Source organism: Lutra lutra, chromosome 10, assembly GCF_902655055.1.
Source record: "Lutra lutra chromosome 10, mLutLut1.2, whole genome shotgun sequence".
NCBI lineage: Eukaryota > Metazoa > Chordata > Mammalia > Carnivora > Mustelidae > Lutra > Lutra lutra.
Window position 1 is genome coordinate 104,343,854 of NC_062287.1, and position 26,634 is coordinate 104,370,487.

The 26,634-nt window shown below is 57.0% G+C and overlaps 2 protein-coding genes across 4 annotated transcripts; one reads left to right on the plus strand and one right to left on the minus strand.

The window, feature by feature from the left end:
* Positions 1 to 351: 351 nt before the first annotated feature.
* On the plus strand, positions 352 to 13,313 carry TMEM132A (transmembrane protein 132A). Of its 3 annotated transcripts, none has more exons than XM_047692046.1 (11): positions 352 to 490; positions 3,422 to 3,636; positions 3,878 to 4,096; positions 4,845 to 5,176; positions 6,453 to 6,602; positions 7,672 to 7,870; positions 7,968 to 8,111; positions 9,882 to 10,084; positions 10,788 to 11,067; positions 11,435 to 11,626; positions 12,038 to 13,313. In XM_047692046.1, the coding sequence occupies exons 1-11, from the start codon at positions 400 to 402 to the stop codon at positions 13,070 to 13,072; spliced, it is 3,060 nt and encodes a 1,019-aa protein (XP_047548002.1). In that variant the 5' UTR covers positions 352 to 399; the 3' UTR covers positions 13,073 to 13,313. The 3 variants fall into 3 exon arrangements, with proteins under 3 accessions (XP_047548002.1, XP_047548000.1, XP_047548001.1); XM_047692044.1 differs by lacking the exon at positions 352 to 490 and adding an exon at positions 743 to 1,000; XM_047692045.1 differs by lacking the exon at positions 352 to 490 and adding an exon at positions 743 to 1,000 and having other exon boundaries at positions 7,675 to 7,870.
* On the minus strand, positions 13,233 to 26,634 carry SLC15A3 (solute carrier family 15 member 3). The gene is made up of 8 exons (XM_047692047.1): positions 25,413 to 26,634; positions 22,191 to 22,480; positions 19,781 to 19,928; positions 18,303 to 18,413; positions 17,431 to 17,599; positions 15,634 to 15,792; positions 13,953 to 14,108; positions 13,233 to 13,517 (listed from the first exon to the last, which is right to left on the minus strand). The coding sequence occupies exons 1-8, from the start codon at positions 25,950 to 25,952 to the stop codon at positions 13,363 to 13,365; spliced, it is 1,728 nt and encodes a 575-aa protein (XP_047548003.1). The 5' UTR covers positions 25,953 to 26,634; the 3' UTR covers positions 13,233 to 13,362.

Genomic DNA, 26,634 nt, shown 5'->3' on the forward strand with positions numbered 1-26,634 from the left:
ACCAGACGGGAGTTTCCTGCACTGTGGTTCTCAAGCTGGCCCATAGGTTAAATCGGTTGTTTTCTAGGGTCCCAGGTGTGGTTTGTTTTGGTGTTTTTTGTGTTGTTGTTTTGGGGTTTTTTGGTTTTTGTTTGTTTTTTTAGCTTTTTTTCTTTTTAAGCCGCCACGAAGATACTAACGTGCCGCCAGGTGCCCCCGTCCGACCTCTCGGAACTGCCTGCTGGCAAGGCTGGGCCCGGAGGCCAGACCTGGGGGGCGGGACTTCCTCGGGAGCAGAGGGGCCTCTCCCAGGGGTGGGGCTGGGCACGAACTCCGGCCGTCTGCGCCCGAGACCTTCCTCCACCAGCATGGCCTAGGGCTCTGTCAGGGCAGGCCCAGGTGGTTGTCACCCAGCCCTTTATGGCCGCTTTCTCCGCCTTTCCGCCCCCGCACTTTGGTTCCCCATCTTCCCCAATACCAGTTCAGAGTCAGATGTGCGATGCCTTTACAGGTGGGTTACTTGTGGGGCGGGCGTGAGGCAGAGGAAGTGGCTGTTTCCTCCAGGGGCAAGAGGGAGCCAGCCGAACGCCTCGAGGCCCTCTTAGTAAGGCGGGTCAGTCTCCAGGGGAGCGGCCTTCTTCCCGACCTCAAGCGCGGGGGCGCTCGGGGCTTGGGGATCCGTGGGGCACTAGGACCCGGCGGGGCGGAGGGGCAGCCCCTGTGCCGCGCTCCCTCCCTCCCACCCTCCTGCTCCGGCTCCCGCTCCATTGTCTGGGAGCTGCGGCCGCGGGCAGGCGACCGGGCGGGCGGCGGCGGGGATCCAGCCGGCCGGGTCCGGGCGGCGCGGAGCGGGCGCGGGAGATGCCGGGCGGGCGGGGGCCACCTGAGCCACCCGCCTAGTCCCCGCCCTCCGCGGGAAGGATGTGCGCCGGGATGGCGGGGCGCGCGGCAGCGGTTCCCCGGGGGCCCTGCGGCCCCTGGCTCTGCCTCCTGGTGGCCCTGGTCCTGGACGTCGTGAGAGGTCAGCGGGAGGGGAGGGGATGGGCGGGACCCGGGGTGGCTAGGGCCCGGCCGGAGCCGGTCTGGAGGGATGCGGCCAGCGGGGACCTGCGGATTCCCGGACTAAGCCCGGAGAGGGTCGCCCCGCAGCTTGCCCTGAGGACCGGAGGTCTCACCACTCCTTCCCCTCTCGCCCCCCAAACGGATCTTCCCTCCAGTCGCGCTCCTCTGTTGCTTCCCTCACTTCCAGAACCTGGCAACTCTTCCTAATCCAGGACCAGCCGGTCCCGCGCTCTCACCGCCAGCCCCCGCACCTTCCGCGAGCTCCCCCTCCCGCCCGGGCATTTAACCCGGCTGCCCCTGGCTCAGGCGCACCAGCTCCCTAATCTGCGGTCCACAGAGCTCCTAGCCTCCTCCCCCCACCCACTCACCCACCATCGACCCGCCCCCACGGGCAAGGGAAGCAACCCCTTTGCCTTGGACCTGCGAGGTGCGTAGCCGCCCTCCCCTTGCCCCCAGGAGCGATCTGACCTTGGAATCTCCCGGGATTGCCCCATCCGTGCCTTCCTGAATTCTGTGGGGATCCCTATCGCTGGAGGAAGGGGGAGCGATTCCTGTGTGCCCAGGATGGGGGTCAGACCAGGCGGATGACACCACAGAACTGGGTGGTTGGGTGGGGGGTGGCAGATAGTGAGGCTTTCTCTAGCCCCCCCTCCCCTCACTCTCACGAGAGCTGAGCACTGAGTGCTGGGAGTCCGTGGGAGTCAGGCCACAGAGCATCTTGTAATTATCCAGGCAGTCTAACAGGAGGAAGAACAGAGGTCAAGGGCTGCCCCCAGGAAGCCATAGTCACTCACCTGTTAACACTTGGGGGCAGGATGTGTGGACTGTCTCAGATACAAGCTCTTTGGTGGGGAGGGTCTTGAAAGAGGTTGAAACCATGAAGTGCCCCAGCCCAGGATGGAGCAGAGAGGGAGCTGGCTCTAGGGCTGCTTTCAGCCACCTGCTCCCCTCCCCAGGGGACCCAGCAGGAGTCCTAATAACCTCTTACACAGAGAGTTGAGGGAAGCCTTGTCACATCCATTATTCAATAGTGATAACCCCTCCTCCAGACTGCACACCACACTTTACAAAGCCCTCCCCTACTCACAGTTGTCACTAAATGCTCATTCTACAGGTGAGGACTCAGGCTCTGAGATGTTAAATGACCCAGGCTTTATTGAGGCAGAATTAAGATGTAAATGCAGTCCTCCAGGCTCCTAGAACATCCTGTCCAGGGAGAGCTGCCCAGCTTGGGGGATTCAAGAACCAGTAGAACAATTCCCCCTGTCAATAGACAGGAAGACAACCAATTCAGATGAGGCAATTAGGGGACTGGTGGGAGGGCAAGCAATCAAGAAGGGCTTCCTTAAGGAGACAACATGACCTTAAGGGCGAGAGGAGAGACCCACAGTCTGGGGAGTGAATCTGGAAGTGCTCACCCTTGAAAACAGCCACTGGGAGGAGAAGCAGGGTATCCCTCTGGGTGTAATCGCCGAGTTCTGACTCCCAGCTTCCCCACTTTCCAGCTGGGGGACCCCAGGCAAGTCCCTTAACCTCAGCCTCATCTTTCATATCCATAAAATGGAATTCATAGCAATAGAACCTAGTTCTCAGAGTTATTACACAAATTGAAGAATTAATATATGTAAATGTCTTAAATAGTCATCTACATATAGTTAGTGTCCGAAAGTGTGTATTATTACTAGGGCTAACTAATAGTTGGTACAAACCAAATACGGTCTTAGGAGTCCTTTGTCCTTCTACTCATTGAATATTTTGGCTCTCCCCAGGGTCATGGTCCCCCCCTCCCCCAAAGTCCCAATCCCAATCCCATTTTTGCACTCCGGTACCCAGTTGGAACAGAGAAGAAGGGAGCAAGCTTAGAAAACCAGTGTGCGGTTTCCATGGTGATGATGGAAGAGGAGGGAGGGTGGGTGCCCGGATAAGTCTGGCCAAGGACCCAGGGACAGAGAAAGGGTCTCTGCTTCTACAAAGCTCCCCTCATCACCATCTCACTGCACAGACCCTGTCTGGAGAGAACTGTGCCCCACAGAAGGCTTGATACCAGAGGCAAGTACGCGGAGGGCAGGAATGGGGAGGGGATGCTGAGAAGGTTCTCCTCAAGGGAAGGAAGGCCTGAGCCTATGGAAGGTAGACGAAGGAAAGGTTTGGAAGCTGGCATCCGGTCCAGGATATACATTCAAATCCTGGTCCTATCTTGTGCTACCATCCATTTCCCCTTCTGTGAAATGGGACAACTTCCCCTACATCCTGGGGGGATGGGACATTTTTAACATTTTCTTCCTCCACTGCCCACCACTACTGTGCCCCAGGCTGGAGCTTAGTTCAGCCCTGGCCAGCTCTGGAGCTGTCATCATCTCTACGCCTTCTCCTTCTGCAGTGGGCTGTGACCAGGACCCCCTGGGCCCCGTCTACCTGCCCGCAACCCTGGAGCTCCTTGACGCCCCTGAGCACTTCCGTGTGCAGCAAGTGGGTCGCTATCCACCCACCAACTCCTCTCTGGGCTCCCGATCCGAGACCTTTCTGCTCCTGCAGCCATGGCCCAGGGCCCAGCCGCTTCTCCGGGCCTCCTATCCACCCTTCGCTACTCAGCAGGTAAGGAGAGGACACCAGAAACTGACTCCCAGGCTAACAGGACTCAGAGCTGAGGTCTGCTTGTGCGTGGCTCAAGGATCTTCCCCAGCCCCAGCTGTGCTTCACATTTTCCAGAGGCGTAAACTGAGGCCTGTAAATGCTCTCTTCTGCTGCACCACGCCTGGAAGCCTGGGATCCCCTTTTTCCAGGTCTTGCTTCCCTGCACTCCCTGTTTTCTTGAGCAACCCCATTCTCCCTCCAGGTGGTCCCACCACGGGTTACTGAGCCCCACCAACGGCCAGTACCCTGGGATGTGCGGGCTGTGTCAGTGGAAGCAGCCGTGACTCCGGCGGAGCCCCATGCCCGAGTCCTCTTCCACCTCAAAGGGCAGGATTGGCCACCAGGGCCTGGCAGCTTGCCCTGCGCCCGGCTCCACGCCACGCACCCCGCAGGCACTGCTCACCGCGCCTGCCACTTCCAGGTGAGTGGGCAGGCCCTACCTAGGCAGGCCCTACCTGCTGGGCTAGCCAGAGGGTAGTCCTGGCGGAGGGAAGAAAGAGCTTACCACTTCCAGGTGGTTTCGGAGTCCCAGACAAGCTGACTCCATTCCCGCTCTGCTAGCTTTCATGGGGACCCTTTGAAAGGGTTATTGAGGGCCCCTTAAGGAAGTCGGGCTATTGTATACGACTTTGGATAAGTAACTTAATTTCTGTGGGACTCAGCTTCCCCATCTGTAAAATGGGGTAATAATAGATCATACTTCATATGGAGCTGGAATAAAGAACAAATGAAATGAGTGCAATAGCTTAGTACAATGCCAGTGCCTGGCCCAGAGTACTCCCTCAGCAAGTGTTTGCATTATTGTTAGAATTACTCTTATAATTGCATCTTGCACTGTTTTGGCGCCGGGCTCAGGAATCCACCAGGGAGAAGTATTTTGCGGGCTTCGGGATTCTTCAAAACCTGAGATGTAGTCCAGGTGATCCTGGGGCATTGTTAGGGGGAGGCATTGGGATTGGCTCACTTTAGAATGAGACTGTCCCCCAAAGTTGAAGTGTGGGTTTTGGATGGGTTCGGAGACCCAGCCCCAGTCACTGTCACCTGGGACATGTCTCTGACCCGTGCTGGTCCTGCCTTTCACGAACCCCCTCCAACTCTGCATTTCCTGCTGTGGGTGCTGGAACCCGCTCCCCTACCCCGGGTCAACCATGGCCGTTGTGTGTTTGCAGTCCTCCCTAGGTGCCTGCGTGGTGGAGCTGGAGTTTCCCTCCCACTGGTTCTCCCAGGGCTCCACCACAAGGGCTGAACTGGCCTACACGCTGGAGCCCGCCGCTGAGGGCCCTGGGGGATGCGGCCCCGGTGGGGAGGAGGACCTCAGGGAACAGGCCCTCCCAGTGGGTGGTGTGGAGCTGCGCCCAGCGGACCCCCCGCAGTACCAGGAGGTGCCCTTGGACGAGGCAGTGACTTTGCGGGTGCCTGATGTGCCCGTGCGGCCCGGCCAGCTCTTCAGTGCCACAGTCCTGCTTCGGCACAACTTCACAGCCAGTGCCCTGACTCTGCGGTGAGTTCTGGGCTCCTGGAAGGGTTGGGGGCGGGGGCAGCGGTTTGAAGGCAGGAACCTCTGCAGGGAGACTGGACAGTTGCTTTCTCCTTTAGGGGTCCTTACTGGAATCCTTGATCTCTGCAAACAAGGGCCCACCCCATTCTCTCCAGGCCCAGCAAGACCTGGCCATGGGCACAGCCCTGAACTCGGAGTCAGAAATAGGAAGCTCCCCTTCTCCTGGTTAACACGGCGTGCTTCATAGGGCAGCTGTGAGGCTCCGGGGAGGGAAAACAGGAGAGGACTTGTAAACTGGAAAGTGCAGTGCCTGGGAGTGGCTAATGCTCTAATGCCCCAGGAACAGTGTTTGCTCCAGTCAAGTTCATCTGCATGTTCTCCCGCCTGCCCCCTGACTGCACGTCCCTTCTCACTCCTCCCCACAGGAAGGCCCTCCTTTTTGTGTCCCTCCCTGCAGGAAGTTCTCCCAAAGTGGCCCCCCAAACCAATTCCACTGACAAGGATTTGCAGAGTATGAATCTCCTCTCCCATGTTTGGGTTTGTGTGTACCCTGTGTCAGGTGCCTCTCCCACCCTCCTGTGCCCACTTGCACACTCATTAGATCTTTCCCAGACACTTAAAACATGCCCAGCCCTGTGTTTCCCTCTACTCTGGAGCTACAGAGAGGAGCAAGGCCGAGTCCCCACCTGGTGCTACAGGGCCCCAGCGGTAGGGAAAGGAGCTATATGGCACGCACTGGATTATGTGCTCCGGTGGAGGTGCCAGGTGTGGTGGGGCCTGGGTGAGGGCTGGAGGGAAGGGGAAATTCATCCTGCACAGGAAAAGCTTTCTAAGGGAAACAGTATTTGAGTTGCTGGAGGCTTGGAAGAATGAGCAGTCGAAAAAAAGAAGGGCGGGGTGGGCTGAAGGCCCAGCCTGAGCAAGGACTCAGAGGCATAAATGAGCTGTGTGTGGGGGCAAGAACTTTCAGTGTAGCTGAAGCAGAGTGACAAAGGGATATCACAGCTAAAGACAAAACTTCACCAGATCCTGGAGGGCCTCGATGCCCGGATTAGAGTTGACCTTGTGGGCAGTGGGTCTTTGAGGCGGGGAGAGCTCTGTGTCCTGAACTGCACTGAGATGGGGTCCTTCTGGACCAGAGGACGGTGAGCAGAAGATTCAGAGTGGAGTTGGGGAGCCCAGATGGAAGGCCGATGTCTTTCGACCCTTTGTGTCCCTCCTCATTCAGTCCATGGTTCAGCACCCAGCTTGACACACTGGGCCTCTGTCCCCTTCCCAGGATCAAGGTGAAGAAGGGGCTGCATGTGACAGCTGCCCGCCCAGCCCAGCCCAGCCTCTGGACTGCCAAGCTGGACCGCTTTAAGGGCTCCAAGCACCATACAACCCTCATCACCTGCCACCGTGCCGGGCCCACAGGGCCAAACTCCAGGTGGGCAACTCTTTCCCTGGGCGCCAGAGAAAGGAGAGCAAATTTTTTTCTGGGGCCCAATGGAAGGGGGCTCCCGGGCTGCCTCCCTCCCTACTCCCATCAGAGCATGCAGAGAGCACTCCTTCAAGGAAGCAGCACAGAGCAGATACTAATTCATTTAGCTACTATGTATCCATGTCTGGGTACAGTGAAGCCATTCAGCTACTGTGTATCCATGCCCCAGTACAGCAAGTGTCTATGATCTAGTTCCAGGGGATGCCAGCCCATCCTGACGGCTCAGTGACAGCCCTCACAGCTGCCACCCTGTCTCCCACAGCCACATCAAATGGGTCCCCTTTTCGAGGCCATTACTATTTCAGAAACAGTTCAGCTGTGGTTAAACTTTATGAACTCTTACTGGTGCTCTGAGCCTAGGCCAAGGCCATGACTGTGGTAGCTCAGGTTTGAATCCTGCTTCTGACATTTTGGATGAATAACCACGAACAAGCTGATTAACCTCCCCCGATAACTCCCGCTCCCGACCAGAGCCTCAGTTTCCTCACCTGTAAAGTGGGGATAATAATATACTCCCTAGGGTCTGTGAAAATAAAATATATAGCAAGCACCCAGCCAGTGTTTGATCAAAATAACCTGCAAGGGTTATGATTCAGGGGGTCGAGTGCCAGTCCTGGGGCTTAGAAGTGACTCTTCCTCCTGGGTAGAAATTGACCACAGCTGCCTTCCCCCACCACCCAATAGCTGTGGAAGGTGGATGTTTGAGTGGAGGGGGAGTAGGGAGGCAGGAGGGCAAGCAGGCTTTCCAGGGAGGGTGGCAAAGTGGCTACATGAATCTTCTAGAGGCCGAGGGTATATGAGAGCTGGGGGTCTGGAGCCGGGCTGCTTGAGTTTAATCCCAGCCCTGCCACTTTTCACTCTGTGACTCTGGGCAGGTTATGTGACTTCTGTCCCTCTGTTTTCTCCCCAGCAAACTGGGGGTTATCCTAGGACCTAGCTCACAATCTAGAAGTGCTGACAACAGCACCTGGCCACTAGCAAGTGCTCAGTCTCTCTCTCTCTCTCTCCTGGCCAGCAACCCCCTCGAACTATCAGAGTTCCTGTGGGTGGACTTTTTGGTGGAGAATGGCACTAGTGGGGGTGTGGCAGTCACTCGCCCTGTCACATGGCAGCTGGAGTATGCAGGCCAGGCCCCCGAAGCAGAGAAGGACAAAATGGTGTGGGAGATCCTGGTGTCAGAGCGGGATATAAGAGCCCTTGTCCCACTGGCCAAGGTAAGGAGTCCCCTCCTGTGCCTGGCCAGGCTTGGGGCCAAATGAGGGGAAGAGCTAGGGGCCGAGCTCCTCCTGCACCCCTCCTACCCACCCCCAGGCCGAGGAGCTGGTGAACACAGCTCTGTTGACTGGAGAGCCGCGCCGTGTGCCTGTGCGCCTGGTCACTGTGGACAGCGGGGGGGCGCTGGTGGAGGTGACAGAGCAGATCGGCTGCGAGTCAGCCAACACCCAGGTCCTGCAGGTGAGTAGCGTGTGCCAGCCCCATGTGAGTATACCCTCGTGTGCACGGGGATGCACAGACCCCTTCCCCACTTGGGTCCCCAAGAGAACAGCTGTTTCTTCACACCAGAAACCTCGTGGAGGTAACCACAGATTCAACTTCATTTGTTCCCACCACCTTTCTCCACAGTCAGGTGGGAGCTGTGTCGCCCCAGCAGCCCCAGGTTAGGCACCTCCACGTTCATTGACAAATGATCTGATGTGGGAGAGTTAAGAGTGCATACTTTGGAGGCATATGACTGGCTCAGTCAGTAGGCCATGTGACTATTGATCGTGGGGTCCTGAGTTCAAGATGCATGTTGGACACAGAGCTAGAGCCTACTTAAAAAAAAAAGAGGGAGAGTATAAATGTTGGGACCAACAAATTTTAGTTTGAAACCCATCTTTGGGAGTGCCTGGGTGGTTCAGTGGGTTAGGCATCTGCCTTCAGCTTAGGTTATGATCTGGGGTCCTGGGATCGAGCCCCACATTGGAGTCCCTCCTCAATGGGGAGTCTGCTTCTCCCTCTCCCTCTGACTGCTGCTCCCCCTGTGCTTGTACGCTAGCTCTCGCTTTCTCTCTCTGTCAAATAAATAAATCTAAGAAAGAAAGAGAGAGAGAGAAAGAGGAGAAAACCCATCTTTGTTATCAATTAGCTGTGTGATGATGGGCAAGTCTCTTCACCTCTCTGAGCCTCAGTTTTCTAAGCTTTAAAATGGGAATATATTAGACTGTTGTAAGAATTAGAAGCTCCCAGAAGTGCCTGGGTGGCTCAGTTGGTTAAGTATGCACTTCTTGATTTCAGCTCATGTCAAAATCTCAGGGTCGTGAGATTGAGCCCCTCATCTGGCTCTGCTCTGGGCATGGAGTCTGCTTAAGATTCTCCCTCTCCTTCTGCCCCTCCCTGACTCTCTCCCTCTCTTAAAAAAAGGAAAAAGATGAATTAAAATCACCCTAAGACACTATACCAGCGGAGAGCAGCAGCTTAAGCCACGGCAGCTTTTAATGCAATGTAATACTTATAGGATGCTAAAAATGGTAATTATTAGAGCCTTGTAATGATCCATGAGGTAAAAAAAGGGTAGGCAACTTTCTCCGTTTTGAAGTTCTAAGAGGGGAAACCCAGAGCCTGCATTTCCTAACTCCTGGCTGCCTGACTGGAAAAGATGTCTTGCCACTTACGATGGCACTTTGCCCCTATGTGAGTGACTCCCTCCTGAGGGCCCTCGGGTGGGTAGGCCTGTCTTGCCTCTGCCCACCTTCCTGCAGTTGGTTGCCAGGCGGCTCCCACACAAAAGTCAGAGGTCAGCACTAACGAGGAGCCAAATGCGTGGGTTTGAACTCTCCACCACGAAGAGAAAGATTTTGTTGTAGGCAAATAGCTGGTTTCCCCAGCTGAGCCCCGGGTGAACTTGAGGAATGGCTGGTTCCTCCAGATTGAATCTTGGAGGCATGGTGAAACCCCCCCCCCCCCACTTTTTTTTCAAGATTTTATTTGAGAGAGAGCATGAGCAGGGGCGAGGGGCAAAGGGAGAGGGAGAAGCAGGCTCCCACATGGGGCTCAATCCCAGGACCCTGAGACCATGACCTGAGCCGAAGGCAGACCCTTAACCGACTGAGGCACCTACGTGCCCCTTGGTGAAATCTTCCTACTCTTAAGACATGCCAGTAAAATGCAGGATGAATTTCAGCCCTGCCCCTCATGGCGAAGCCCTGTCTTCCAAGGCTTAGCCCAGCTCCCACCCTCCTGTAGGTGTCGGAGACCTGTGATGCTGTGTTTGTGTCTGGCAAGGAGAGCCGGGGCGCCCGCGGGGTGCGGGTGGACTTCTGGTGGCGCCGGCTGAGGGCCTCGCTGCGGCTGACAGTGTGGGCCCCGCTGCTGCCCCTGCGCGTGGAACTGAGCGACACCACCCTGGAGCAGGTCCGAGGCTGGAGGGTCCCTGGCGCAGCTGAAGGGTAAGTGGAGGCCTTGGTGAAGTAAGTCGCTCTGGAACCTGAGAGATGGTGCAGGAACACAGCCAGGGGCTCAACCTGGGGTCTAAAAAACCACCCCCGTTGTTTCTGGTTCCTCCTACCCACCTGCCTGTCATCAACCAGCCTCTGGCCACTTTGTGATCACGGACCTCCACACTCCCTCTCCCCCTTCTCCGAAGTCCAGATCATTTCCTAATTACTGGGTTGCCTGATTAACCCCACCCACCTTCACTCTCTTCCCTGAGAATGTAAGACCTTAAAGGCGGGGGGTTTTGTCTATTCTGTTCGCTGCTGGGTCCTCAAAGCCTAAGATGGCACCCAGCTCAGTAAATATCGAGAGGGTCCCACCAGAGCCCAATGGTGAGGCGGTCTCAGGAATCTGAGCCAGGCCTTCTGGACCGTGAGCACCCCAAGGACTCCCCGTTCAGAGATGGTCTCTCCACCTCCCTGGGAGACAGGAATTCAGATTAGGAGCAAGAGGAGGGCAGCCTGATGGACAGGCAAAGGCACCAATTAGGAACAGGGCTGCGGCGGGGCACCCGCACATAGAGGGACAGTAGAGGGGCAGCTGTGCACGTCCCTTAGGAGCTGCGAGTCTCCAGAGGCCGGGACCCTCTGAGGCTGGGGCGGAGCCTGAGCCGATGGCCTGCCCCCGGGTTTGTCCGTTCCCCACCCCCACCCTCAGGGTACCGGAACCCGAGGCTGCTGGGATGGCAGAGGAGGCCGAACGGCGAGCCCGTGGCTGCCGCCTGCAGTACCAGCGGGCCAGCGTGCGCTTCCTTGTCCCCTTCGCGGCCCACCCGCTGGACGGTGGGCGCCGCCTCACCCACCTGCTTGGCCCCGACTGGCTGCTGGACGTGTCCCACCTCGTGGCGCCACACGCACGTGTGCAGGACCCACGCGTAGCCTCGCTGGAGGGCGGCAGCATCCTGGTGGGCCGGGAGCCTGGTGTCACCTCCATTGAGGTAGGTAGAGCATTCCCCCCGAGGCCCCCAAAATGTCATGGGCAGGTGTGAAGAGTGTCAGAATGGGCCCAGGGTGTACCTGAGCAGGTATGCACCCAGTGAGATTGGGGATTGGGTGAGAATAAGATGGCCATGTAATGGGGGACACCCTCAAAGCATGAAGGGCTGGGGTTGGATATGTGGGGGCCAGAACTTGAGAGAAGAGGGAACTGTTCCCGAGGCGTGGGATCGGGGTCCTGGTATGTATTGGTCGTTTGGAGGGCAAAGGGTGGGGAAACGCAGTGTGCAGAGGGTGGGGCTCAGAGAGGAGGGGCTGTTTGTGTACTTTCTTGGCCCCCCACAACTTGCAGCTCTCTCTCACCCTCAGGTGCGTTCCCCACTGTCTGACTCCATTCTGGGAGAGCAGGCATTGGCTGTGACGGATGACAAGGTCTCGGTGTTGGAGCTGCGGGTGCAGCCGGTGATGGGCATCTCACTGGCCCTGAGCCGAGGCACTGCCCACCCCGGGGAGGTCACGGCCACATGCTGGGCACAGTCAGCCTTTCCCGCCCCAAAGCAGGTGACAGCCAGGGGTCAGGGGGATGAGGTCAACATCTCCAGGTGGGGGCTAATGACAGGGGGATGGGAGGCACCTGGACCCCTCACCTTAGGGTTTTCAGAATGAGGACTGACTGCCCTGTGAGGTAGTGAGCTCTCTGTGGATAGAGGTGATCAAGCAGTGGCTGGCTGGAGTGTGGCAGTGGGAGGTTGGTTAGATGGCTCTGAGGACCCTCCCGATGCAGACCCCAGGGCTGAGTGGCAGACAGGTGATTGACACACGTCCCCTCTCTCCCTGTGTTTTGTCCATCTGCCCGTGTCTGTTTTCTCTCTGATCTCTCCTCCTCCGTGTGGCCTGTCTCTGTGGGAGTGGTCTCTGTGTGCATGCGTGCGTGCCCTCGCGTGTCTCTGCCTGTGTCCGTGTGCCCCACAGGAGGTGGCCCTCTCCCTCTGGCTGTCCTTCTCGGATCACACCCTGGCCCCCGCTGAGCTCTACAACCACCATGACCTGGGACTGTCTGTCTCAGCCGAGGAGCCCGGTGCCGTCCTGCCAGCTGAGGAGCGGGGTGCCCAGCTCGGGGTGGTGGTGAGTGGGGCAGGGGCTGAGGGGCTGCCTCTGCACGTGGCTCTGCACCCGCCCGAGCCCTGCCGCCGGGGCCGCCACCGAGTCCCCCTGGCCTCTGGCACTGCCTGGCTGGGGCTGCCCCCTGCTCCTACTCCGGCCCCTGCCCTCCCATCCAGCCCTGCCCGGAGCTCACCGGACACGGAGGCCAGCGTGGGAGGGAAACGATGGGAGGCGGGTGGTATTGGGGGCAACGGGGGTGTGAGGGGCAAGTTTGAGCGGGCAGAGGAGGAGGCTGGGAAGGAGGCAGAGGCTGGAGAGGAGGAGGAAGAGGAGGAGATGGTCCCCGCCCCTCAGCGGGTCACGGACCTAGAGCTGGGCATGTACGCTCTGCTGGGCATCTTCTGTCTGGCCATCCTCATCTTCCTGGTCAACGGTGTGGTCTTCGTGCTGCGCTACCAGCGCAAGGAGCCTCCTGACGGTGCCATCGACCCTGCCTCCCCCCAGCCCCACAATTGGGTCTGGCTGGGCACTGACCAGGAGGAACTGAGCCGCCAGCTGGACCGCCAGTCCCCCGGCCTGCCCAAGGGGGAGGGGGGCTGCCCCTGCGAGACTGGGGCAGGAGGAGAAGCCTTGACCATGGCCCAGGCCCCTTCTGGGGGCACCACCAGCTCCTCAAGCACCCTGGCCCGGAAGGAAGCCGGGGGGCGGCGGAAGCGTGTAGAGTTCGTGACGTTTGCGACAGCACCCCCAGCCCAGCCGTCTGAGGAGCCCGTAGGGCCCCCTGCCGTGCAGTCCATCCTGGTGGCGGGCGAGGAGGACATCCGCTGGGTGTGTGAGGACATGGGACTGAAGGACCCCGAGGAGCTGCGCAGCTACATGGAGAGGATCCGGGGCAGCTCTTGACCCCTCCCCAGCCTGCCTGGCCCGGCCCCGTCGGCCGCCAGCCCGGGCAGCCTCCCGAGCAGCCTCTGGTGCTTGCGGATCCAAGTCCCCCACCTGGTCTCTCCAAAGAACGCCCACCCAGGTCCCCTCTGCCCTGCCCCACCCCCGTCATGGACCATGCTCGTGAGGAAGGGCTTATGCCCCTTATTTATGAACCATTTCATCCTAACATTGGGTACAGAATAAACTCAAGGAACCTCCACTGGTCCTGGACTGTGTGTGTCCTGGGGAGAGAAGGGCAGGGAGGGTGTTCAGCCCCTGTCCCTGCTGGGACAGCTTTGGGAAATTGGGGCCTGAGCTACCCTCTCGTAGCGGCCGGCGATCCACATAAACAGGAGGGCCGTGGCAGCCTGGATGCCAGCCAGCAGGAAGAAGTACAGGTCCATCCGGCAATTGTTGATGTTCCCTGGGGAAAGGAGGGGTTGGCATTTGGGTCAAGCAAGGCTCCCCCAGGACTGGCGGCTGAAGCCGTGTGGGGAGTGGGTGGACAGACAGCCCTCTCATCCTGTGCTCCCTGCGAGTCCCCATCAGATGTTCTTTCAGGGGCTTAAAACACAAAGACCCCAGAGAAAGTTGAGCCTTCAGCCAGAACGACAGACTTCCAGAAGCAGGAAGGAGCCTTGGAGGTCTGTCGAGTACACCGATTCCCTTTTGACAGTTAGGGAAACTGAGGCCCAAGGCGGGGAGGCCACATGGGCGACTGGCCAAGTTGGGGCTAGAACCCGGTTCTTCTGAGTCCAGGCTGCTGTTTCACTGGGCCTGGGGTCAAAGCACTTAGTTGCCACCTCTCCAAGCCTCCCACCACCCAGGTCCCAGTCCCCGGGGAGGGCCCCACACTCACCAAAGTCCTTAGGGCAATAGAGCCAGCCCCCGGGCAGGGACAGCAGGGCCACAAGGCTGGAGCCCAACAGCGAGCCCACTCCCGACAGGCAGAAGAAGATACCCATGATGGCTCCCTGCATGGAGCGCGGAGCCTCCGAGTACGCAAACTCCAGGCCTGCAGAGGGACGGGGAGGAGACCCAAGCGGCCGCTGGAGGAGCAGAGATGGGGCCCGCCCAGCCTCCGTCCTGGCCTCCCCGGCATGACTGCCCACCACGAGGCTAGGATGACCCCCGTGCCCCCGTGCCCCCTTGCCTCTGCCCTGCTCATCTAGTCCCCTGGCTGAACACCTCCGCCTGGATGCCCCCCCCATTGCTCTGTCACCCTCCTCCTTGGTCTCCCATATCAGGGACAGCACCCCTCTCTCCCCTACCCTCCTCCACCCTCCTTCAACATCATCGCCAAATCCTTTTGATTTAACCTGAGAAACTTCATGTCGGCCCCCCTCTCTGTTCCCTCTGCCCCAGGCCAAAGCGCTACCCTGGTCATTTACTGTCCAGCCCCTGCAAATGCCTCTTAAACCACCCCCCTGCTTCCTGCCTTCCTCCACCCTCCTTCAACATCATCGCCAAATCCTTTTGATTTAACCTGAGAAACTTCATGTCGGCCCCCCTCTCTGTTCCCTCTGCCCCAGGCCAAAGCGCTACCCTGGTCATTTACTGTCCAGCCCCTGCAAATGCCTCTTAAACCACCCCCCTGCTTCCTGCCTTCCTCCTCACACAGCCAGATGGGTCTGTCTAAAAAAAACTCTAATAGGATCGGGATCCTTTCCCTGCCAAAGTCCCCTTGGGGGCGGGGGGGGGGCGCTGTTGTTGCCCTCGGGAGAGACTTCAACATCCATCCAGGTTTGGCCCCATCCGTCCCCAGCCCTGGCACACTCCCCACAAGGCTTAGCTCTTCGCATCTGCTGTTCCCCCTGCCTGCAAACATCCTTCCTGCTACCAGCTGAGTTCTGCCTTCCCTGCCCACCTGCCTGCTCCCCACCTCGTCCCAGGGACTCTCCCTACACCCTGGAGTCACCGCTATAGCCCTCCCCTGGGTTTACTGTCTTCGTGACCGTCCCCCCACCCAGTTCTGAGTGAGTCCCACGAGAGCCTAGCCCTGGGCCTCCAGCTGAGTAGCTCCTGCTACTTGGCTGAGCAAAGAGCCCACCTCCACTCCACAGCTCCGGCTCACAGCCCGGCCAGGGCCGCAAACGTCCTGAGTTATTAGTGACCCGCAATAGAGACGAGGGAAGGAGGATGGAAGAACTTCTTCTGCCCAGGGGCCTAGGAAAGGGCTTTATGGAGGAGTTGGCATTTAGGCTCAGCGGTGATGGGGAAAGCGGGGTTCACTTTGAACCTGAGGCACAGGGAACAGCACCCGCACAGACACGGGGGATGAAGAACACAGCACCAGGGACGATTTAGGAAGTCGGTAGGGAATGTCTTAACCACCTGCAAACCTCCAGTGCCTAGACTACTGCCTGGCCCAAAGCAGGAGCTAGTGAGTCTCCCCTGGGTGAACTCGGCCCCACCCAGAAAACCTGGCCTTCCTCCACCCCCATGAACTCCAGAAGCTGGACCCATGAGACCTCCGACTTTGAGGCAGCACCAGGCAGAGCCCGTCATTGGCATGAGAGCAGGGGAGGGGGCCGGGGTACCTGGGATACTGGCAAAAATCTCACTGATCCCGATGAGCAGGTACTGAGGGATCTGCCACCAGATGGACAGCGGAGCTGCGTAGTACACATCATTCCCGATCTGCTGGGACACCGTCTGGTTGTGATGGACGTACTGTAAGCGCTCCATCTCCAGGCCTCCTTGGGTGGAAGGGGGTGGGGGTGGGGGATATAAATAGCCAGGCCCAGCATCGGAAGCTTAGCCCAGGGCAGAGCTTGTCTCGTGGTTGGTATTCACTAGGTCACCAGGGACGGAGTGGCAGGAAAGGAAAAGCACACACAGGCCTGGGGGCAGGCTGGAGGTCCAAGATTTGAGCTTCAACTCTTCGACTTTTGCCTTAACTGCTAAGAAGCTCAGAATGCAGTTTTGCACTCATAAACAGGAACAGCTTGTGTTAATTGAGAGCCTGTTAAGTGCTGGGCATTTAATATGCATTCTTGCAAATGAAGAAAGACAATTTTAGGCTAAGCAACCAGCCAGGGTCACCCAAGCTGATGAGGAGTTGGCGCTGGATTTGATGTCACAGCCAGCATCTGGTTTCACAGCTAGCCCCATTTCCCTGATACCACAGGAAATCCAGAAGGGTTTTTAACCTGGTTCTCAAGCTTATTTTTACCTCCTTCCCCCTCATTGCTTAGGAGACGGCTGTGCTGTCGTGGCATGAACACTGGATGTGGTGGGAGGTGATGTAGGTTCCAGTCCTGAGCCCTGGCACTGGTTAGCTGTGTGACCGTGGGCAAATCACTTAAACTCCCTGAGACCCAGTGCTCTCATGCAAAAAGTAGGAATAAAAATCCCAGGATATGGGGCACTGGGTGGCTCAGTCATTAAGCTTTTGCCTTCAGCTCAGGTCATGATCCCGGGGTCCCGGGTCGAGACCCGGATCTGGCTACCTGCTCAGCAGGAGGCCTGCTTCTCCCTTTCCCACTCCCCGGCTTGTGTTCTCTCTTTCACTGTCTCTCTCTGCCAAATAAATAAACAAAATCTTAAAAAAAAAAAAAAAATCCCAGGATTGCTATGGGGATGAACTAGGACAAACTGCATTAAAGCACAGGTTGAAAAAGAACCTAGTTTGGTTTTTGTCCTTGCAACACAATCCTGGTTTTTGAGCTTTGATTCCCCTGGCTCCTCATAATCCAGGCACAGTGCTGGGTGTCTCACAGACTTCGCCTTTTTTTAATCTGCACAACACTCCTGCTAGACTACATTCCACAAGGCAGAACTCGGGTCCTGCTCTGGGGCTGAACGAATTACTATCCCCGTTGCAAAGACGGGGCTCCAAGACGTTTAGTAACCTCAGGATCACTGAGTTGCTCAGTGAAAGGGACAAAGGTTTGTGCAGTAGCATGAAAGGCTTCGTTACCAGGACCCCTTTGTCATAAATGGCTTCAAATCATTTTGAACCAGAAGAAGGAAGAGAATAAATAATAAATTCTTTTTTTTTTAAGTGTCTGAGTGTCTGAAAAATTCTCCAACACATTGATTGGGTGCCATGTGCATTATTCATAGCAATGAATGAAAAAGGAAAAGAAAACCTGTCTTCAGGGAGCTTCCATGCCACTGGGGAAAATCTTTTTGCCTCTCTTGGCCTGAGTTCCCTCATCTGATGAGCGGAGATGGGACTAGAGGAGGAAGGTCCCCCTCAGCTCACACCCCCTGGGAAGCCAAGACTGACACCCACGGTGGGAGGGTGTACATGGCCTAGGCCCACGGTTCCAGCATCAGCCCAAAGCAGAGCCAGCCTCCCTCCCCATGTCCCTCCACTAAGGCCCACACACCTGCCACAAGGACAGAGGCAAAGCCGAAGAACATCCCCAGGGCCATCTTCTGCAGGGCGGAGGGAAGCAGCTTACACCGCAGCAGTAAAGGGTCCAGCAAGTGGTCCTTCACGGGCACCAGGATGAGCACCACCACGACGTTGGCCAGGAGGAGCCAGGCTTCTGGGATCTGGGCAAGAGGGGGCCAAACAAGACGGGCTAGCAGTGCAGAAGGAGCTCTGGACAGGAGCGGGGAGCACTGGCCTCCTGGGTGATCTAAGGTCAGCCCTTTCCCCTCTCTGGAATGCACCTTGCTCCGCTGGGTAAGTCGGGGATGGGATTAAATGAGAGGATGGCAAATCGGTTTCTCTGGCTTCTATCTGTGGGTAATGGCTGCCTGGAACATTCTTGGGCTCTGCATGAAAACATATCAGGATGGACTAGTGATGTCTGCCCTGGGCAAGGAATGAAGGTATAGTGGCAAATGTCACACCCTCAGCTCTGAGGGTCTTTGATGTTATGAGTCTTTGACATGCCAAGGAACTGGTTTGGCAAGTTCTGGTGAAAGACAGACATCTGGGCATCCAGGCATCCCAGAGAGTGAGGGAAGTCAAGGTGAAATTGAGGGACCCAAGCGCACCTTGAAGGCGCTGAGGGCTGCCTCAGAGCGGCAGTGGGCGGGAGCAAAGCTGGCCCCGAATTCTCTGGAACAGCTGAGCATCTTGGCAGGATGCCTGGGCTGGGGCACAAGTTGACCCGTCCTCCAGGTGCTTTTCCTGTTCCCTGAGGACCCCCTGCCCCTGGGCGTGGGAACAGCTTCATTGCCTTCTGTTTACAGAGGAGACACCCAGCACCGCCTGCCGTGGGGGCTGAACCCCCGCCTGGCCTCTTACCTTGTAGCCGCTGGGCTGAGCTCGAAGAGCCGCGGAGCTGTTGGCAGGGTTGTCTGGGAAAATGTTCGGGATGCGGAGGTGAAGACCCTGCAGGACGTATGTGGACTGCATCTGCCAAGAGGGGCGGAGCCGTGGCTGGCACAGAGCTGGCCGCCTCCCCGGCCAGCTCCTCGATGGGCATTCTTCAGAAGGAGCACCAGGCCGCCGGACAGCGGTCCTCTCCCCCAGCCTCAGGGGATGTGACCAACCGCCCCCCCACATTCTCCTTCCTCCTCAGGAGCCAGGCTGGGTCAGGGAGCCTCCTTCGCTCTGCTTCCAGGCCCATGAGCCCTGTGTGCAGCCTTATCCCAGAGCCTGGGCACAGCTGGTCTGACTCACATTTGGTGTCTCCAGGGCCTGGCACAGAGGAGGTGTGGAGAAATGTCTGTTGACATGGGGAAGATAATGACATGGCTGTCCCCACGGGGAGCTCTCCGTTGACACTGAGGCCAAGCTGCATCCCACGGGCTGACACATCACAGGCCCCGGGTAGGCCCTGGCCCACCAGAATGGCTCTGGGAAGGCTCTAGGGAGCCCACTGCCACACTGGGCATCACCCTGTTTGCTGCTCTATAAAACTGGGGGACCGGGAGAATCCTCCCAGGAGGGCCTGGGGCAGGAGAGGGCATTCAGGGTGCTCAGGACAGCAGCTATCCACCAACTGGTGTGTAATGATGTCAGTATTCTGAGAATCAGCAGCGGACGCATACACACACCCTCCTCATGTCCCTGTCCCCTCGCCTCTGTGTCACCCCAAATAGCAGGCTGGCCCTACACAACCCCCATATTCGGTAAATGCAAAACAAGCTTCCTAGGAAGGGGGTATAGAAGGCAAAGGCCTTGTCCTCTGGGGGCTAAAAGTTGGGGTTATAAGCTGCTGCCCACTGCCCACCCCCCACCCTCCCCCCGCAGCCTTCCCCTGAGGAGATGGCTGGAAGCAGAGACTCTCAGACAGGCTGAGTACCAGTCTCACCTGAGAAGTTTACCCTTCTAGAGACTTCCCCCCACAGTCTGGGGTGGGACATGGAATCAGTTTCAAAAGCTCTGCAGGTGGTTCTGAGACACAGCCCGGGTGGGGGACTCAACCCACAGAGCTCACCCCTGATTGGCTATGTGGCGTTGGGCAACCCTGGGACTCCGATGCCATGTCAGAGGATCTGACTGCTCTTGAGCTGGGGGGAGCCTCCACATCCCCCGTTTGGCACATGAGGCCCAGACAGACAGGGTGACATTCGGGGCACTGGGCCTCAAACCCGTCTCCAGAGTTCCTCATGCTATTCTTTACCGGGATGGCTTTGTGCCAGGCCCTGCGTAGCCACAGGTCATGCTGCAACCCCCTGCCTTCTCTTCCACAAGCTCTGGGCTTCTACGGTGAGAGCGGAGGCCTGTCAGGTGACCGGGGAGCCTGTGCCCCCAGAGCGAAAGACCCGGATGCTCACCTGGAAATACACCATCCAGTAAGGCACCAGGGTCACCATGACCGGCAAGAGCTTCACCAGCACCTGAAAGTTGGCCATGTCCTCTTGGGGGGAAGGGCCAGGCTGGGGAGACCTCTGGTTAGGCAGCGGCTGGGTGCCTTGAGGGTCTCTGTGGGGTGATGGGGGGCAGCAGATAAAATAGCAGCCATCACCACCCCCACGGCCACCATTATCTTGCTCCTCCATCACCAGTGGTCACCTCTGAGATCACCCATCTCCTCCCTCCACCAGGAGCATCACCTTCTCAATCATCACCATCATCACCATCCTCGCCATCATCGTCGTGAATGAGGCGATCTCCCCCCAAAGCCAACCTCCCGCCAACTGTTCATTACACTCCCCGTCACTGTGCTTACTGTCCCCTTTCTCGCACAGGTGGCTGATCAAGACCCCTCCCTCCTAGAGCTCGAGCCCAGCGGTCTGGGGGAAGGAAGACCAGGGACTGTGGTGAGCAGAGTGTTGGGGAACTTTTGGCCTCAGTATCAGCGTCCCGTGGGAAGCAAGGAAGTCCCAATCCAAGCCTGACTCAGAGAGAGAGGGTGGCCCAGATCTGACATACCCCAAAGCACCCCCATTTGCCATCACCAAGTCCATCCTCCTCAACAGGCAACATTACAGCCCTCTCCCTACGGACGGAGACAGTGGAGAGGTAGGAGTGCAGGGGAAATGGTCAGGAAACAGGATAGATTAACCACTGCTGCAACCTTCCCCCTTTGCCCTTTGTCTGGACAGGTTTCTAATCCCTTCTTGATCTAGAGCCTTGCCTCATCCTTTGAGATGCCAAAAAGGGCAATACCAGTGCAGTCATTTCTAAAGATGGCCACTATTAGCCTCTCCCCTCCCATGGTAGGATGCCACTCCTCCACCAACGGCCGATTCGCTCCCCTGCCTGGAATCCAGGCTGGCCTTGTGGCTGACCCACGGAATGAGCAGAAGTGGTGGCTCGGGGACTCCAAGCCCGATATCAGACTCTAAGACCAATAGTTTCTGTCTCTTTCCCTTCGGAGCGTTCACTCTTTGAAAACTCCTTCTCCTACAACCCCCCTTGCCGTGAGGAGCTCCAGCCATAGGCATGAGGCCCCATGACGGGGGACGAGATGTGGACTACCAGCGACGTAAGTGAGCCATCTTGGATGTTTTAACCCCTTTGGCCAGATGACTGTAGCCCCCCCTACAATGACATCACAAGAAGAAGAAGAACTGCCTGGCTGAGCCCAGTTGCCGTGGAATTATGACAGGTAAGAAAACACAGTTGCTTCACCCACTGAATTCCAGGACGGTCTGCTGGGCTATGCTGGATCGTTAAAAGGAAACCCCACAGCAAAGCAGTGCACCAGCTCGGACAAACATGCGCTGCCCCATTTCCATCTAGATCCCACTGACAGGCTCCGTAACCGGTTCCAGGGTCTAGACACAGGTTTGCTCAGCATAAGTCATCAATTAACTTTAGGAAGGACAAGGGCCAAAGCAAGCTGGTGTGCCTGTGAGAGGCTGTTCAGAACCTTCCTCCCTGGGTTGCCGACTAATTCAAGGGGAGCAAGTGTGGCAGATTTCTTTTTTTCTCCCAAAGAATTTATTTATTTATTTGACAGACAGAGATCACACACAGGCAGAGAGGCAGGCAGAGAGAGAGCGAGGAGGAAGCAGGCTCCCCGCTGAGCAGAGAGCCTGATGCGGGGCTCGATCCCAGGACCCTGAGATCATGACCCAAGCTGAAGGCAGAGGCTTAACCCACTGAGCCACCCAGGCGCCCCTTTTCTTTTGTTTTTAATATTTTTATTTATTTGAGAGAGAGAAGAGAGAGAGAGCATGGGCAGGTGGAGGGGTGGAGGGAGAAGCAGACTCCCTGCTGAGCAGAGAGCCCAATGGGGGACTCTATCCCAGGACCCTGGGATCATGATCTGAGCTGAAGGCAGACGCTTAACCTACTGAACCACACAGTGCCCTCTTAGACTTTCTTACACTTAATACCAGTGTGGCATTGGATTACTTATCTTATATCCCAACAGCCTGCACTGGTACCATCGTCTCTATCACCAGCCAGCCCTACCGCCTTCGTCAGTCACCGCTGACTTAGCTTCACCGAGGCTGCTAGCAAACACCTCCACCTCGATCATCACTGTCAAGACCACGAACAGCCTCCCACTTTCTACAGTGAGCCCACCAGCTGCACCACCGCTGCCGCCACCTTGACCTCGGTCATCATCCTCAGTCACCCTCGCCGCTCCGGCCCCCAGCACAGCAGGCCGTCATAGAGGACTACCACAGGAGTTGACCCCAAACGTCCTTCCAACTGGCCCATGCCTCCCCCGGAGGAGCACAGCACATGTCCATGCTCCATGGCCCTCTTCCCCAAGAGCCCCCTTCTTACCTGACAGAGTGTTGGTGCCACAGCCGGGGACAGCAGCTTTGGAGAGCGAGTTTAACCATAGAGGACACTTGGCTGCCTGTGGGGGGCTTGGTGACGAAGATGGGGGTGGCAAAGAGGAAGATGAAGAAGGCCAGGCCCACGCAGCCCACGGGGATGCTGTAGCCCAGCAGGAAGTTGATGTTCTGTTGGATAAAAGCCACCACCAGCAGCGAGAGCACAGCACCCACGTTGATACTCCAATAAAGCCAGTTAAAGAAGCGACGGCTGGCATGGCGACCAAGATCCATCACCTGCAGGGCAGGGGTGAGAGTAAGGGAGGACCGGGGGCACCCTGCCATGAGGTACTGCACCCCCTCTCCCAGAGAGGCACTTTCCTGGTCCCTGATCACTAAATAGGCACTAAATAAATATTGGTTGATAGAATGAATAAGCCTTTCCCTTGGGAGTCACTTGTTAATGATCAAGATAGTTTGGCACAGCTGTTTTTTCATGTCCATGGCACACCGTGCTTTTTTAATTTTCACCAAGAAGTGCACACAACAGATGTCTTTGATGTCACTTTGTTCATTTCTGGTTGGTTTATTCCTTTGTCTTCGACTGAATGGCCTACAGTATGCCTCACCTTTCTAATCAGAAGAAAGCCAATAAAGATCAGGTCTATTTCACATTATTAAATGTGGTGAACAGTTAAAAGTCTAATTGAGAATTTCCTCTGCAATTTGGAAATGCTGAGTTTTCTCCTGTGACCCATCGGCCCGTCCCTTCCCCTCCTCTTGCTCCTTCTGATCTAGGCCCAGTCAAGCAAGGTTGGCCTATCAGGGAAAGCAGAGGTAGTCTCGGATACAGCCCCAAGAGCGGGTTCTGGCCTGACAAAAACAGAAATCAGTCCCCCCCAGCAAGGGCAGAAAGACTGAAAATCTTTACCCAGGATTTGGATCAATCTACAACAGTCAAGCCCCAGGCCCCCTTCTGGTCTGCTGGTTCGGGTCAGTGGTGCTGGCTGGTCCTACTTCTCCCAGACCCTGGTCCCAGTTTCTGCCCCAGCAGGTCTGGGGCTGGGCCCAGGCATCTGCATTTCTAAAAAGCAGCAAAGACTAGAGGTCAATTTTCAAAGAGATTCTGTACTCTGTTACATCTGTCACCTTTTCAACAAACCACCACATCTCGAAATCCACTGGTTTTCCTATCTGTTAAGCTTGGCATTCTGTGATTGTGTTGGGGAAAAGGTAAGTATTTTTTTTTTTTGCCTTTCTAAAGGTAAAATTATAGTCTATACAGAAGCGTACTCTTAGAGATTCTGAGGGCTCCTCTAGGCATTAGAGGGGGAAGACCATGTCCACATGAGAATTTTTGCTATTGACTTTCAAACAGAAAATTGAATAAGCCCCATTATGTGCAGGCACTTCCATTTATTAATTGGATGTAAATTAATATGACAATTGCAGCTCTAAGAGGGAAGACCAGGCAGCCCATTCAGGATATAAATGAGCTCTCCCAAAATGAGCACTTTGTCAAGAATGATGGATGGCCCTTTCCGAAATCAGCAAGTGTGTTAAAAACACGGCTCCTAGGTATGGCTGTCTGCCAGATGGTGCGAACCCTTCCCACCCACACACCCTCCATCTAACTGCCCTTCTGAATTCTGCAGCAGTCCCTCACTGCTTTGGGGTACCTGCTCCTACTGTCCCCACCCACTCTCCATTGCAGCCAGAGACATTTTTAAAGAACTCAAATCCAGTGATGTCCACCCCTGCCTGGAATCATTTCAGTGTTTCCACCTTGTCCTATGGGTCAGGTTCAGACTCCCGAGGGCAGCCTAGGGCACACGGGGGTGTAGTGCACATCAGTGAAAGAGCAGAATGAAGGGAAGAAGAGAGATTCCTATTGACAGATGTTGGGCGTCTCCTAGTCCGAAGGAAGGTCAACAGTAGCCAAGGAATGGAGAGGGTGCCCTGGGGGCACCAAGTCCCCCGTCATCAAAGGAACCCCAATAGCCTGGATGAGTAAGTCTTTGGCAAGGACAATGGAAACCGGGTAGGATGCAATGATTCTTTTAAAATATCCCCTTTATGATGGTGGATAAATACAATTAAAGAACATTTGAACAACAGAGGCAATAAGGGAGAAGTACAGTAAGTCCTGTGGCCTGATCACACTATTGTGACAGCCTTTTCCTGTTTCTCATTTTAGCTGACTCCTAGTCTTTTCAAAGGGCTGTAATCATATTCTGTACTCAGTACTGCTTTGCTTTTGCTAACACCCTATGTGGTTGTTTTAAACATATTACATATTACTTTAACTTATTGTCTAATATCCCACTGAGTGAAGTTATCAAAATATAGCCCTATCAGGGGTGCCTGGGTGGCTCAGTGGGTTGAGCCTCTGCCTTGGGCTCAGGTCATGATCTCAGGGTCCTGGGGTTGAGCCCAGCATCGGCCTCTCTGCACATCAGGGAGCCTGCTCCCTGCCCACCCCCACCCCCACACAAGCCTGCCTCTCTGCCTACTTGTGATCTGTCAAATAAATAAATAAAATCTTTTAAAAAATTTTTTTCTAAAAAAGGAAAATATATACTGCCATTTCGTTAGGCCCTTATTCATTTGGTAGATATTTATTGAATTTCTCCTGTGTGCGGCACTCTGTCCAAAAGCAGAGAGAAAGGCCTCAGAGGCTGAGATATTTGCCCAAGTGCTCATGGCTAGTGAGAGGCAGAGCAGGGATCTGAACCAGTCTATGGGACCCCACCTCTGGCTCTGCTGGTTAGGAAGGAGCTTACTCCTTCCCTAGCCCCCAGATTCCCTAGGACACATAAAGATGGGGCTCCAGGAGGGGCCTGAAGTCCAGCTACCCTTCCCACCCCTTGACCTGCTCCCTATGTGACCTTGGACGGATTGATTCATATACTGAAACCTCAGCGTCCTCATCTGTAAAGTGGGCATAACACCACCACCTTCCTCCTGGGTAGTTAAGAGGATTAAAGGAGTTAAAACATCGAAAGCAGCACATGGTCCAAGAAAGCCAACAACAACGGTTATTACCATCGCGGCCATCGTTATTGTTGTTAGACCTAGCGCCCCCTCTTCTTTCCAGTAAGGAAACCGGGAGCAGAGAAGGGGGGAAGTGGTTTGCCTGAGGCCGCTGCTGGCTCTCGGTCTCAGCTCCAGGAACCGCGCAGGCCCTGCGCCCTCCCTGGACCTCGCCAGGCGCGCGCCCGCCGCTCACCTGGTCCGCCCCGAAGGAGGTGAGGTTGCTCCTGATGGAGCTGGCGGCCAGGGCGAGCAGCAGCAGCCCGGAGTAGAGGGTGGGCGCGCAGTACGGGGTGGTCGAGATGCTCGTGCAGTCGGGCGACGCGCAGGCGGGCGCCAGCGGCGACGCGGGCATCTCCCCGCAGAAGGAGCGGCGGCCGTCGACGAAGGCGGTGGCGGGCAGCAGGCTGGAGGCGACCAGGTAGAGCAGCAGGCTGAGCGTGATGGCGCGCGAGCGGCCCAGGTACGCGTCGGCCAGCCAGCCGCCCACGGGCGCCAGCAGGTAGGACGCGCCCAGGAAGACGAGCGCGGCGCGGGACGCCTGCTGGCCGTCCCAGTTGAAGCTGGCGCCGTTGAGGTAGAGCACCAGGTTGGCCGAGACGCCGAAGAAGGCGGCGCGCTCCAGCGTCTCCACCAGCAGCACCGCGGCCGCCGCGGTCCGCTGCCACCGTCGGGGCGCCCGCGGCCTGCGCGCCACCAGCGGCCGGCGCTCCTCCCGGGCTCTCCGCGCGGCCATCCTCTGCCTGTGGCCCTGCCCTGCGGCCCCGCACCCTCAGACGGGCTGCCCTCCTTTCTCAGCCCCTGTGGCTCCCCCTCTCTGCTCTCCCGTCCCCTCTGCCTGTCTTTCTCTCCCCCTCCGGCCTCAGTGGCCACCCAGCCTCTACCTCCCCGGCCCTAACCCTCGGCTCTGTCCTCTCTCCTCCACCCACCTTGACTCTTCCGACCACCCACCCTTTCTCCCCCTCCTCTAAGGCCCTAGCTGCCGACCCTTCTTCGCCCCGCCTCTCTGCCCCTCCCCCTCCTTTCCTGTTGCTCTCCCGGGTCGCCCCGGCTTAAGTGTCTTCCCTTACCCCTGTGACACCTGGCCTACCCTCTGGGGAGGGGACCCTCCCACAAGGCTCACTCTGCCCCCACCGCCTCCTCCTGGCCCCTCCACTGCCTCCCCTGCCTCCCCTGCTTCCGCTGCCTCCCCTCCTCCCTGGCCCCCTCTGGCACTCTGTCCCGCTCAGCCTCTGTCCAGCTTTCTGCCTCTTGGGAAATTCTGGCCTCTTCTCGGTTCCCCTTTCTGTGGCTGGGCTGTGTCACATGGTGCCGTGGGGTGCACAGGAGAAATGAAAGCCTGGGTCACAGGGTCCCTGTCTGCCCAGCTCTCTAAAAACCTCCCTTCTTCCTCAGCCTACTCTTCCTACCCCCGTCTC